At 40.3% G+C, this 12,983-nt stretch overlaps 1 protein-coding gene across 3 annotated transcripts; it reads right to left on the bottom strand.

Moving 5' to 3' along the window:
* Positions 1-1,595: 1,595 nt before the first annotated feature.
* On the bottom strand, positions 1,596-12,458 carry KCTD6 (potassium channel tetramerization domain containing 6). 3 transcript variants are annotated; one of them, XM_069473750.1, is made up of 3 exons: positions 12,386-12,458; positions 5,197-5,266; positions 1,596-3,203 (listed from the first exon to the last, which is right to left on the bottom strand). In XM_069473750.1, exons 2-3 carry the CDS (start codon positions 5,221-5,223, stop codon positions 2,517-2,519), a joined length of 714 nt encoding a protein of 237 aa, XP_069329851.1. In that variant the 5' UTR covers positions 5,224-5,266; positions 12,386-12,458; the 3' UTR covers positions 1,596-2,516. The 3 variants fall into 3 exon arrangements, with proteins under 3 accessions (XP_069329851.1, XP_069329850.1, XP_069329849.1); XM_069473749.1 differs by lacking the exon at positions 12,386-12,458 and adding an exon at positions 10,073-10,423; XM_069473748.1 differs by lacking the exon at positions 12,386-12,458 and adding an exon at positions 5,664-5,861 and having other exon boundaries at positions 5,197-5,574.
* Positions 12,459-12,983: the final 525 nt, after the last annotated feature.

Below are 12,983 nucleotides of genomic sequence, written 5' to 3'. Positions count from 1 at the left end.
ATTTAAAATTATACATATATTTTAGAGTTGTTATCTTTTAGATACAGTCTGAAGTAGTATCTGTGAAATAGTGTCTGTGATTTACTTCAAAATAATCCATAGGAAAAAGCAGGAGCGAATAGTTGTTGAAGTCGGTCAATGGGTAGGTACGTGGGTATTCATTATACTATTCTCTCTACTTTTGAAATTTCCCACAATGAAAAACAGTACCACTATCCATTTGTAGCATCTACTTGGTTAACTATCAGGATTTTGCTTTAGATCCTAGCAAAAGCCAGCAGACTCACTCATTAACACTTTTGTCTTTAGCACGTATTTATCCTCAGGTTTAAAAGGGCACATACACAATCCTCCAAAGTGCCTACACTTGGTGTAATCTAAATAAGCTAGAGCCCTAAGAATGCAACTAAGTATCAACTTTTAAAAATCAACTCTTTCACGGTGAAAATCATTTAAAATTTCAGAAACACAGACATAACTGTCTCAAACTACCCAAAATCATCAAGCTACATTTTTTCATATCATTTTCAATTACCCAGCTAGATAAAACACTTAAAATTAAATGTCGCTAGACAAATTACAAAAAAATCTCAACTGGCTACTTTTCCTAATTTACTCATATAATCATGGAGTTGTTAATAATTAGCAAATCTGAGAAAATTTACCATAAGCAAACTTATCTCTAGTAAACTGGGCAAAGAAGAGCTCCCATAAGTTCTTAACTTTTAACTAGTAGTATTCCTATTTCCACACCTGTTTTCAACGCAATCATTTTATTTCATATTGGCCTCAGCTTGCTCAACAACACATAACTGGTTGGGTTTTTTTTTTCAGGTAACCATCAATCAATTTTAAATAGGAGACAATATGTTTTAAAAGATAACCTGTACGACTATATTGACTCACTGAAACCACAGCAGTCTGTCAATAACATTAAGGGGTTTTAGTTTGAAGATGGTGTGAACGGGGTAATCATAGGTTTCTGGATGTTGGCTGTTTGTCAGATCTTAAAATAAATTTTCAGAGAGACATGGGCAAAAATGGACATCAGTTAGTGTTCTCGTCTTCCTTTGAGAAAGAGAATCTCAGCATCTTCTCACAGAGAGAAGGGAAAAAGGAGTGACCTCCCTGCCCAGGACATACAGCCTCAGAGCTCCACTCTCCCCTGAGAAAACAGTGAAGAAACTGCATGACCTTTCTTTCATAAGGTGTTCTAGCAAGCTAGGAAGTCTCACTATAATTAAAATAATTCCTGTGAGTAACTTTCAAGAAATAGAATCAAATGAACTACGCAAAATTGGAATACAGTGAAATAACAAAAATTATGTATTTCCCCAACTGCTCCAGAGCCTTCATTCACTGGAGCTTGTTTCTTCTCCTCAGAAATAAACTTAACTTTGATAACAAAATACCTTTGTGGGTTACCACAATAAAGTGGCTACAGAGTCCTTTTGTCCCTGTGCTCTTAGCACAGAGCTGAAATAGTCATATTCAGAACTATGACAATTAAAAAAAATGTATAATCTTCAACCTAAGTCCTATTTGAAAAAATTTGTCAAATTGCATGTTCACTGTTCAAATATGTACTCTTTCAGACAAAATTAATAATTCTATCTATCTTTGCTTCAATAACACAATAGAGTTTTTATAAACTGCAACCTAAGTTTCCACCGAGTCCTCCCAAATCAAGTATAAATGTGCTATAGGCAGTAAATATTGGGACATAAAATAATGCATATTTTAGACAAGGAATATAATTTTCCCCCTTAAGTAATAATAATCATGAATAAATACATACTTAATTTTCATACTTCATTTTTTATTAGGTGTTTTTTTTTTCTTCTGGTCAACAGTACACTTGGGAATTATACTGCACCAGGCATAAGAAGATTTCTACCACAGGGACATTTTGTAGTCGGGATCCAATATAAATATTTCTAGTTAGACATTTCCATGGCTACAGATATTTGGTTCCTTGATTTATATGCATAGAAAGAAACAGTTGTCATAACTGTAAAAAGCAGTACTTAATAAGTACTTTTAAATGATTGGAACAGTTTTCCTTTAATATTACAATACTACTTATTGTTTTGGAAACTAGGTCACCCTACATGATGTTTTGATTTTTCTCAAAGGCATCATGAATACTCTGCTTATTCTTCCATTCCTGTATTTTTAGCCTTCTAGTTAAGTTAGGGACCATCTTATCAGAAATCATTTTAGCACTGTAATAAAAAAAGCTCTGTTAAGGGTAGATTATATACCATAATGATTTTCAGACTTCTTTTTATAAAAAAGGTATCTGGAGACTCTGAACAGGCACATGCATACTCAGGGTGAAGGGAACAAAATATGGAGGAGTCTGCTAAAGCACAAAACTTCCTTCTGGTCCTCACTGCCTTCAAATAAATACAAATATTTAAAAGAAAAAAATCTCACTGTGATTTAAAAAAAAAAATCAGTCTCTTCCATTTCCTGGAGAGTCAATTTCCAGAAACTTCTCTCGGGGTTGGAGATCAGTCATCTGTCTTCCGAGCTAGTCTACAGAAAGTCCAGTTGTGCTCCACTGTGTTCTCGTTGGCCCGCTCACTCATGTGATGCACTCGGGTGTTGCGGATCGTGAAACCTTGTTTTGTAATGTATTCCATCAGGTGGACCCTAAGAGAAACTTCCTGGTGATAATCACAGGGTCCAAAAGTAAAGGAAACCTGGCAGTCTCTGGTGTCCATCATGTGCTTATTCCACTTGGTAAAATAATTTGAGATGCCTTCCAGCAAGGAATGGACCTTGGTGGTGATGGTTAACTGGGTTATAATGACAGCCACTGGATTGGAGTACTTAGAAAGCTTCCGAGTACTAGACAGCTCCACAACTTCTTCAAAAGTATCCATAGGATACAAAGGCTTAGGGTCATTGAGACACTGAATCAATGGCTCAATCTGGTAAAAATCTGCTTCCTTCCGAAGCAGATCAAATTCCTTAAAATCCAGGGGTAAAGTCAACTCTGAAGTTCTTAAGAAGTTAAGGACGTATCGGAAAAGAGGTCCATCTCGATCAATGAAGTAATTGCCTTGAGGGTCTCGAGCTGTGGGGAAGTCCCCCCCAAACATAGCTCCAAGCATGGAATCCGGGTAACGCGTCAATGTAGTGAGAGACGTTGTGTACAAGTGTCCACCTACATTTAACGTGACTGGGTCAGTCATCTGAAAGTTTTAAAACAATGATCAGTCATCTGAAAATTCTTAAATCCTACCTTTGACAAATTAAGAAAATTAATGATACTGAGCAAAGCACAAGATATCTTCAGGCTATAATGCATTTAGTAATCCTATAATGCAAAATGGCTTTACTTTCAGTGATAAATATAACCAGATGAAGGGCTCTAACATTTGCTTTCAACAGAAAAAAAGGATAAGTCCAATTCTTTAAAGACTTACTCTAAGAATGGAGGGCATGACTTCCAGAGCTATATAGTTTCAGGTCAGAGAAGATTATGGGAGGGAAAAAGCTAAGCTAAAATATACTCTTAAGTTTTTTCTGATTTTTAAAAAAAGGCTTTCATTTTTCTTAACTCAATTTAACGTAGGATAGAATAAAAATTATCTGTTAATGTAAAGACATTTACTTTCAATATCTTTGAGTTTTTTCCCCCCTCATAAAAGAGGAATGAATCATGAAGTTTATTTTAAAGATAAAAATTTGTACAGAACTAATCTTGATAATCTTTTCATGGAAATTATAGTTTCAGATACTAAGTTAAAATATATAGTTTAGTCAATACAACCTAGCTACAAAAGCATCACATACCCAAAGGCTAATAGCAGCTTTAAAATTTCATAATCTGATAGTATATTCACTTTTGCAACATTAATATTGCAATCTAGCCTTTAATTTTGAGAAACAAGCTTCTCTAACCTACCTTCAGTTTTAGAAATCATATTTAAGAAAAAATAAAGACAGAGTTCAGGTATGAGGCCAGTAAAATATTTCTTACCAAAGGAATAGAAAAATAGGGAGACATATGTACACATAAGAAGAGCAACTGAGAGAAAAGGCACCTTCTCAAGCATTAATCTCCCTAACTATAAGAAAACGTCCTCCATATCATTACTCACTACACCCTTCTGGTAGTGACCATTCCATGAAAGAAGAGTTTTAAGAGCAATATACTTGAAAAACCAAAGAAGAATGTTGTCTCTTAAATAAGTGATTTTAAAAAGTACTTGGAGAATCCATATTGAGTTTGCTCCCATAAAAACACCAAACCCTCAGGAGTTCGAGACCAGCCTGAGCAAGAGCAAGAACCTGTCTCTACTAAAAATAGAAAAAATTAACAGGGTATGGTGGCATGTGCCCATAGTCCCAGCTACTTGGGAGGCAGAGGTAGGAGGAGCACTTGAGCCCAGGAGTCTGAGGTTGCTGTGAGCTTTGATGACCCCACTGCACTCTAGCCTGGGCCGCAGAGCAAGACTCTATCTCCAAAAAAAAAAAAAAAAAATACAAAAAAACACCAAACCAGCCAGGTATGGAGGCTCACGCCTATAATCCCAGAATTTTGGGAGGCCAAGGCAGGAGAATCGCTTGAGACAAGGATTTGAGACCCGCCATATAGCAAGACCCCTTCTCTACAAAAAAAATTTTTTTTTAATTTAAAAAAAAAAAAAAAGGCCGAGCGCGGTGGCTCACGCCTGTAATCCTAGCACTCTAGGAGGCCGAGGCAGGTGGATCATTTGAGCTCAGGAGTTCGAGACCCGTCTGAGCAAGAGCGAGACCCCATCTCTACTAAAAATAGAAAGAAATTATATGGACAACTAAAAATATATACAGAAAAAATTAGCCAGGCATGGTGGCATGGGCCTGTAGTCCCAGCTACTCGGGAGGCTGAGGCAGGAGGATTGCCTGAGCCCAGGAGTTTGAGGTTGCTGTGAGCTAGGCTGACGCCACGGCACTCACTCTAGCCTGGGCCACAGAGTGAGACTCTGTCTCAAAAAAAAAAAAAAAAAAAAAACCGAAACCAAACAAAAACACCCAAAAAATACATCTAAAACTATTAATAATTAAAAGAGGGGAGGGAGTTGTACAAATTCATAATATTCATTCTTTTAAGCTATGTTACACCTAAGAATACATAAGGGAAAATAAGACACACAAAAATTATTTGCCAGCCTTCAAAATGCATCTGCAAGAACCACTCACCATATAGCCCCAGTCTCCATTATCCATCTGCTCCAGCGCTGCGTCTCCAAGAGCCCAGGTTCCAGGGAAACTTTGGGAGGAAAAAAATCAGACATATGATAGTACATATAACTACAAAAATAGAGACAAAAGGTTTTTTTCACCCTGCAGAGCAGTCCAAACACCAGAAAAACTACTCATTTTTGCTCAACTAAAACCTTAATACAGGGCAAAGATCTGGGGAAGAAAGCACACCCCTCTGGGCCTTCTATGTGTCCTCTATCCTTACCACAAGGAGCCCATCTGGAACTAAGATACAAGATTTTTATAGAGAAAGAACTATCCTGTACTTAAAAAGGAGGAAGAGCCTAGGAATTAAACCAGTCATTCCAATTCTACCTCTCTCAGTCTTCACAGGGAAGAAAAGAACGGGAAAAAAGAAAAGAAAATAACAGAAAAAAAGAAAAAGAAGGGGAAAAAAAATCTACCTCTCTTCTCTGAAAATCCAATTTTTAGAATTTCTATAGGAGAACGTTCTGATTAACTCTACAACCTTATCCTGGCACAAACCTTTAGTGGTCCACAACGTACACTACTCTGGTGATGGGCACACTAAAAGCCCTGACTTCAGCATTATTCAATTCATCCATGTAACAAAAACACGTGTACCCCCTTAATATTTTGAAATTAAAAACTAATTAATAAAATGCATCATTGGAAAACTCCAAATAAAAACTTAAAATTAAAAAATTAAAAAGGGAGAAAGGGAAAACTCCTTTTCATCAGCATTTCAGCTATACAAATTAATCATCCCAGTAAAAGCAACAAAAATCATAAATCTCCTGAGACACCAGTATCCGTTACAAGAGAAATACATCAGAATGGCATTTATTTTATAATATAAAAAACTAATCATGATATAGTTTAATAATGATGTATTTCTCTTTGTACAACAAGTAAAACAAACAGAAAACAATTTAAACACAAAACTGTTAGAGCACAATTTGAGGCAAAAAGAACCTCACTGATGTGGATGAGAGTCGATCGGCCAGCACTCACGGACAGCCAGCCTCAAGACACTAAGAAACACTCAGATACTAATGATGCCAGTGTGAATTTATTTTTATCTACAATTCAAAAGCACTGAAACAGTTTCCCAGCTACTGAATTGCCTTAGTCAGTTCCCTCTCACACACTTCTTCCCCAAATCAACCTGCAAAGCAAACTGCAGAGCAAATTTCAAAAGCTCTGGCAAGAGATGGTAAGAAACATGGACTTATCCATATTCACCCAGGAAAAGCACTGGCTTTTTTATATGGTCTTTGAACAGATCCACTTTTCCCACTTTTAGAGGAATCTGGCACACAATTCCCAGAACAAGCCCCGGCTACAGAAGATCACAAAGGCTCTTTCTCAAAAGGTCACTCAGGCATGTAGAGAACATTTGCATAGCACAGCATGGGCTGAAATCAGAGCCTGAAGCATCTATTTCTCTACCTTGCAAATTCTTCAAAGCAAAAAAGCTAAAATGTGGACCCAGAGACGTGTAGTCAGTTTTTATTCTTTACACTCAGTAGCTGGATATAGATAGGGCTCCACATGCTATGGGGTGAGAAATGGAACAAATGTCAAATTCAGGGCTGTTATAACATTTCATTCCTCTGACTTGCTTCACAAATAGTATCTGAAGTAAACAGAACCAAGAAATGGCGTTGCCAATTTGTCTTGCCAGCATCTGATTCAGTTACTGATAACAATAGATTAATAACTGAGCAATTTAAAGGGACAGTCATCCAAAAGTTCTGGTAAGATGCTCATCTTTGGCGTTTTTCTATCACCCAAAGTATGCATTCCTGACAGCCTCATTTATTCAACCAACATTTATTGAAAGTCAACTATGGCGTCGGGAGGAACCTAGGTGCAATGGGGATATACAGAAATAGGAAAGGAACAATTTTTGCCCTCATGAAGCTTTCAATCTAAGAATGAAGGCAACATGTGACAACTTAAGTACAGAACAGAATTCTAAAGTACTATATAATAGATGGACCAGCAGAGGCCTGCAGGAGGAGAAAATAAAGATTTCAAATGGGAAAACGGAGGACTTCTGGGACAGCTCATTCAGGTGAACCCTGAAAGAAAATCTGGACAACCTGAAAAGGGATTCTAGAAATAATTTAAACAGACAGGGATATGAAAGCCTTTCCATGCCGCCCCCCGCCCCAATATTCCTGATAACAGTAAGCCAAGCATGTATTACTATCAACATTTAGAGATACAAAATAGAAAAATAGGGCAGATTAAGTGACTAGTTCAAGGCCCCACAACTGAGAAGTAACTAAATAAGAACTTGGGTTTTCTTACTCCTAGTCTAGATCTTTCCATAGTCCTCTCCTAGGATAGAAATTTAAAGAACAGGCCGGGCGCGGTGGCTCACGCCTGTAATCCTAGCACTCTGGGAGGCCGCGGCGGGTGGATCGCTCAAGGTCAGGAGTTCGAGACCAGCCTGAGCAAGAGTGAGACCCCGTCTCTACTAAAAATAGAAAGAAATTATATGGACAACTAAAATATATATATATATACAAAAAATTAGCCGGGCATGGTGGCGCATGCCTGTAGTCCCAGCTACTCAGGAGGCTGAGACAGGAGGATCGCTTGAACTCAGGAGTTTGAGGTTGCTGTGAGCTAGGCTGACGCCACGGCACTCACTCTAGCCCGGGCAACAGAGTGAGACTCTGTCTCAAAAAAAAAAAAAAAAAAGAAAAGAAATTTAAAGAACAGAACCCAAGAAACTAGAAATTGAAAAGGATTACCTTTAGACTCTCTATAGCCATCTATTAATCCTATCCACCCAGTAGGGATTTATTTACAAATTTTTTACAGTAACTCAGCCTAACTAAGCAGTCATAATGGGTTTGTAAAAATTCTCTTGAGGCAAAAAAAAAAAAAAAAAAAAGAAAAAGAAAAGGCAGGAACCTATTCACTACTGTAAATAATGGCTGCTATCTTCTGTCTTCAGTGACCAAAAAAAGTCCAATCCATGAATATCCAAATGGTTAAATGAGAAATGGAAGACCAAGACAAGGAAAAAACAGACATCAATGTTATAGCTGTTATGCAAGGTCTGTCCACTATTAATCCTTTTTTTCCCTTTTTTACTGCTAACCCAAAACAAGATAACTTCTTGAGCAGTCATAAAAAGAAAATTAACGATGCCCCTGAATCTGTTCCACAGCAAAAGCCAAGGTTCCGGCACAAAGATGTAATGAAACCTCAAGATTAATAATTCAGGAAAGCAATTATAGGAATCTATATAAGCCCATGTTTCTTAAAAAGCACGCAAAAGCCTTACTATAACTTGTGTTTAAAATACATCAAAATAAACTGAGGCAAAGCCACTATTAGTCACTCCAATAACACTGACTAAACTGTCTTTAAAAATCAAATTGTTCATTAAAGAGCTCAAAGAGAAAAAATAGTATTGATTAGTTTAGATTTTTATCTTTACTCCTAGCTTCTAAACATCCTCTGTGGAGAGGCAAAAAAAAGAAGGCAGGATTCCTGGCTATCCAATAGCTGGATTGTAATCAGCCTCTGAATTCTGAACTGATGACCATTAGGAATTGCTGAGAGACAATGCAGATGAATGGAATAAAACATAATCCCAAAGAATTGCCAGAATAGTTTCAATCTCTTCTACTAAATCATTTTCCAGAGCTACTAACAATTAGAAGATGATTCCTTTGCTTTTCATCTTCTCTCCCTTCTGGCACAGTGTCCTATGGAGGGCTTGATGAGAAGTTAAATGACCACAAGACAGGTAGCAGAAGGAAGATCTTGAAATGGGCATCAAATGGGCCCATTTTACTTGATGAAATATCTAATATTTCAGAATATTTGCCAGGAATGGAGATTATGAGGGTAACAATGTAAAAAGTTTTCCTTTACAGTGACTTTCCTTACTAAAGATCATTTTTAAACAGTGTATACAACCAAGCACAAACAACTGTAAAGTTCAAAGAAAGGCTTCTGGCCCTGTAAAATCGGTTCATGTGAAAACAGTTCACGTGAAAAGATCTTATCTTTGATGCAAATGAAATTCTTGTGGAAACAACACTGACCATTCCCAAAAAATATAAAGCAGCACTGAAAATTCACCCATGTTTAAGCTTCAAAAGTTACTGCAACTCATGTATAAACTCTGACAGTGTACTGTTAGCAGATAACTAAGTTAAGGAAAACATATACTGAAGAATTTATAGAAGTCTTAAAAGAATTTACACATTTTCTAAAGTAGCAAATCTGAAGAATGCACAATTCAGTAAGTTAACAATTTTAAAAACGTACAAACCCCTAAATGCCACTCTTCTCACCACTGCAGAATTGCAATTACAGACTTAATGGTTATAATGAACTAATTTAACACAAATATTCCTGGTTTATCATTTCTGCTACAGACTAAAAATTCCCCAGGGTGAAAGACATACTCCTATATAACAATCTATACACTGCAATATAAACCTTCAACCCTATAACTACTGCCATCCCAGAGTTTCCAGGTAGCCCTTGCAAATGCTTTTCTGCCAACTGTGGTGGCAAGAATGAGACCCCATCTCTAATAAAAATAGAAAAATTAGCCAGGTGTTGTGGAGCATGCCTGTAGTCCCAACTATTCAGGAGGCTGAGGCAGGAGGATCGCATAAGCCCAGGAGTTTTAGGTTGCAGTGAGCTATGATGCCACTGCACTTTACCCAGGGCGACAGAGCAAGACTCTGTCTCAAAAATAAATAAATAAATAAATAAATTTTAAAAATAAAATGAAATGCTTTTCTATTGAAACCTTTGTGTCTGGCATTCAGAAAAGAAGATTCAATAAATTTCCTCCACCTATACTTACCTTCAAAATCGCCTTTATACTGAGTTTCTCTCTTTTTGAAACGTGGGAGTTTGAAAGTGAAATACTTTTTATAGTAACTAGTTCAGCGACATCTAAAGGAGTCTTTTGGGTTAACCTCCACATACAGGCCAGCACAAGTAGCCAGGCCTACAAGGATAATGTGATTATAGTGTTAAATTACCCTTAACAATACCACTGCAGAAATGGATTTTTTTCTAAAAGTAATTCTTTTCTCTCTCCTCTCTCAACCATGTGGTGGTCTAGAAGAAAAGGAGCTACAGCTTGAAAGTGATCTTAACACTAAAGAGTTGACTGACAACTCTTTAGTATTATAAAATTCCTCATAAAATCATAAAATACTAAAATTTTATAATCTTTAGCATTATAAAAGTCCTCAAAATAATAAATTCCTCCTACCCTCAGTCTCCACAAGATAAAAGCTGATAATACCACCTTCCCAGAAGTAATTACACCATTTAGACACAACACAAAGGCAAAAACTGGCCCACAGGGTAACAGATCAGGACAAGGAATGAGAACTGGGCAGAGGGGGCGGGGGCGGAGGGGTGGGGGGGGCACGCTTGTATCCCAATTCTCAATTCTGCTCTGTTACTAATTATGAAACCCTGAGAAAATCATCCTTTATGCCCAGCTTCTGCTTTGGGGAAATGGAGAAAATAAGTGAGATCATGAATATAAAATCATCTGTAAACTGGCAAGTATTATACAAATGTGAAAATAGGAGTGGCAGTAGCATAAACAAAATTTCTGTGGTACACTGAGAAACCTGAGCGTGTAAACATAAGTAATTTAGAGCACTGGCAGGGAGACAGGGCAAATATGGAAAAGAAGCCCCCTTAATTAGCTTCCAATCTCCCCAGAGCTCCAGAAGGGAGAACTCCATCCAGATAAAGGGGCGTGTCCAGCTTTTACAGAGCCCACCAGACATCTGAGCTCTTGATCTCAGAAGGAACTTCTTTAAAGCATGACTCAGGATTATCTCCAAGGTAAAGCTGAATCCAAATAAATACATGTATGACATTTTAAATTGGCCCCAAATATCAAAATCCAACACACATTGAGGGATTCATAGCGTTCACCCCAAGATTCCTTTATGAAGTAATGCTTTGGTTAAATATGATTTATGAAAATTCAAATTACAAAACTTTGGAATGGCATCTATGGCTACCCACCACCCCACCCTTCATATTTAAGGCATTACACAAAATCTAATATCAGTAATGACCATCAGTCATTACTGATACTAGAGAGAATCCTCTCAACTACCAACTCTGCTGACAAAAAAACATTATTTTCCTTTTCCTAGCTACGTATTTGTTCATCTGAAAACATCTCAATCTTGGGCTCAGGCCTGTCCTAAATGCTGTCCCCCAGCTTCTTTCCTATCCCAGGATGATTCAAGTACTGGGGCATTTGTGACAGCCAAAAAATGAACATGCCAAAGGGATATGGAAGAGATACTCAGGCTACCCCAAACATTCTTAGCCAAACCAGGTCATCCTGGGTCACTTTGCCACCCCAATCTCTTCTATCACAAAGTCCTACAACTGGATTTATCAACTTGTTCTAGAACTGGTATACTTAAACAGAAACATGATAACTTCAGCAGAATAACCAAACAGGATCTCTGTCACGTTTCATTTCCCCATCCCACCCCCAGACAGCCTGCACCACAGTCAGCCCAGCAGGTGCTGCACGGGCTCCCCATTACCACGGCCATTTATCACCTCTGACATCAAGCATTAAAAATGCCACGACATACACAAATGTAAGCCTAAAGAACTCAGCTGCAATCAGAGAGTGTCTCTTCAGAGTAGAAAAATCCCAAAGGCAGCCCTGCCTTACGCTTTAAACTAGGGCAAGCGGTGGCTAATAAGCACCACCCTCAAAAACAATCATTTTCCAGCAAACCCTGAGAGTCCCGGTCTGCGCCGCGCTTCGCTGGAGCCCCGCAAGCGAAACCCCCCAACCCAAGCCGGCCCCGGCGTAGAGCGGGCGATGCTCCGGGCCCGGGCGGGAAGCGCGCACCGGAGCCCCGAACCCGGGCCCGCCGAAACCGCGCGTCCCCGCCAGGCGGGCCCCGGAACCCCCGCCCAGGCCTGGCCGCGGGCACCCCCGCCGTGGGCTCGTGCCAGCCCCGGGACACGCGCCCCGGGCTCCCCACGGTCCCCTTGGCGCGCCCACGCCCTGATCCTCCTCAGCCCGGCTCCCCTGGCCGCTGGGCGCGGGCTCCTCCTTACGCCCGGCCCTCCCGAGCCCCGGCCCCGCAAGCCCCGCGCCCGCCCCACTCACTGCGCGGCGGCGGCGGCGGCCGGGCCGGGAGATGCCGGCGGCCGGAGAGCGCGAGCACGGGGACAAGCGAGCCCGCGCCCGGCGGTGGCGGCGGCGGCAGAGAGGACGACTCAGTACGCGCCCGGAGTTGCGGCTCCAGCAGCCCGGCGCGGGCGGCGCCTTCCCGGCAGAACCGCGGCGCCACGAGCGCGTGCGCCCCCTAACGGCGGCGCGGGCTGGAGGCCAGAGGGCCTGACGCCTGAGGAGCTACACGAGCGAAGCCAGAGCCGTGCAGTCCGGCCGGCTCTACCGCAGCCCCGAAACCCCGCCCCCACGCCCCGCCTCCTCCCGCAGCCTGGGGTCCGCCCTGCCCAGGGCCGGCTCTTTGCTGCGTCCCCGGCGGGAGTGTCTCCGCAGCTCTTTCTCCTCAGTCATTTCGCGGACTTGTGTCGGCCCTCACCATGTGCCAGGCTTGGGCGGGTACAGCGGCCACCAAGACGGAGGAGGGTCCTGTTGAGAGAAGATAGACAAGACTCAAGGCAGCACTAATAGGCAAAATAACAAGTTATGATCATAAGTGTTGGCAGGGGCATGATTAGAAGACTTAAATGGAGAAGGG

This window comes from Eulemur rufifrons, chromosome 7, assembly GCF_041146395.1.
Source record: "Eulemur rufifrons isolate Redbay chromosome 7, OSU_ERuf_1, whole genome shotgun sequence".
NCBI lineage: Eukaryota > Metazoa > Chordata > Mammalia > Primates > Lemuridae > Eulemur > Eulemur rufifrons.
The sequence above is the reverse complement of the archived record's forward strand: the minus strand, read 5'-3'. Positions and strand labels throughout refer to the sequence as shown.

Excerpts from the sequence above, each read along its gene's own strand:
- KCTD6 (XM_069473750.1), bottom strand. The coding sequence starts at position 5,223 with ATGGATAATGGAGACTGGGGCTATATG. Across the intron at positions 3,204-5,196 it reads ATGGAGACTGGGGCTATATG|ATGACTGACCCAGTCACGTT; the intron begins GTGAGTGGTTCT and ends TAAAACTTTCAG.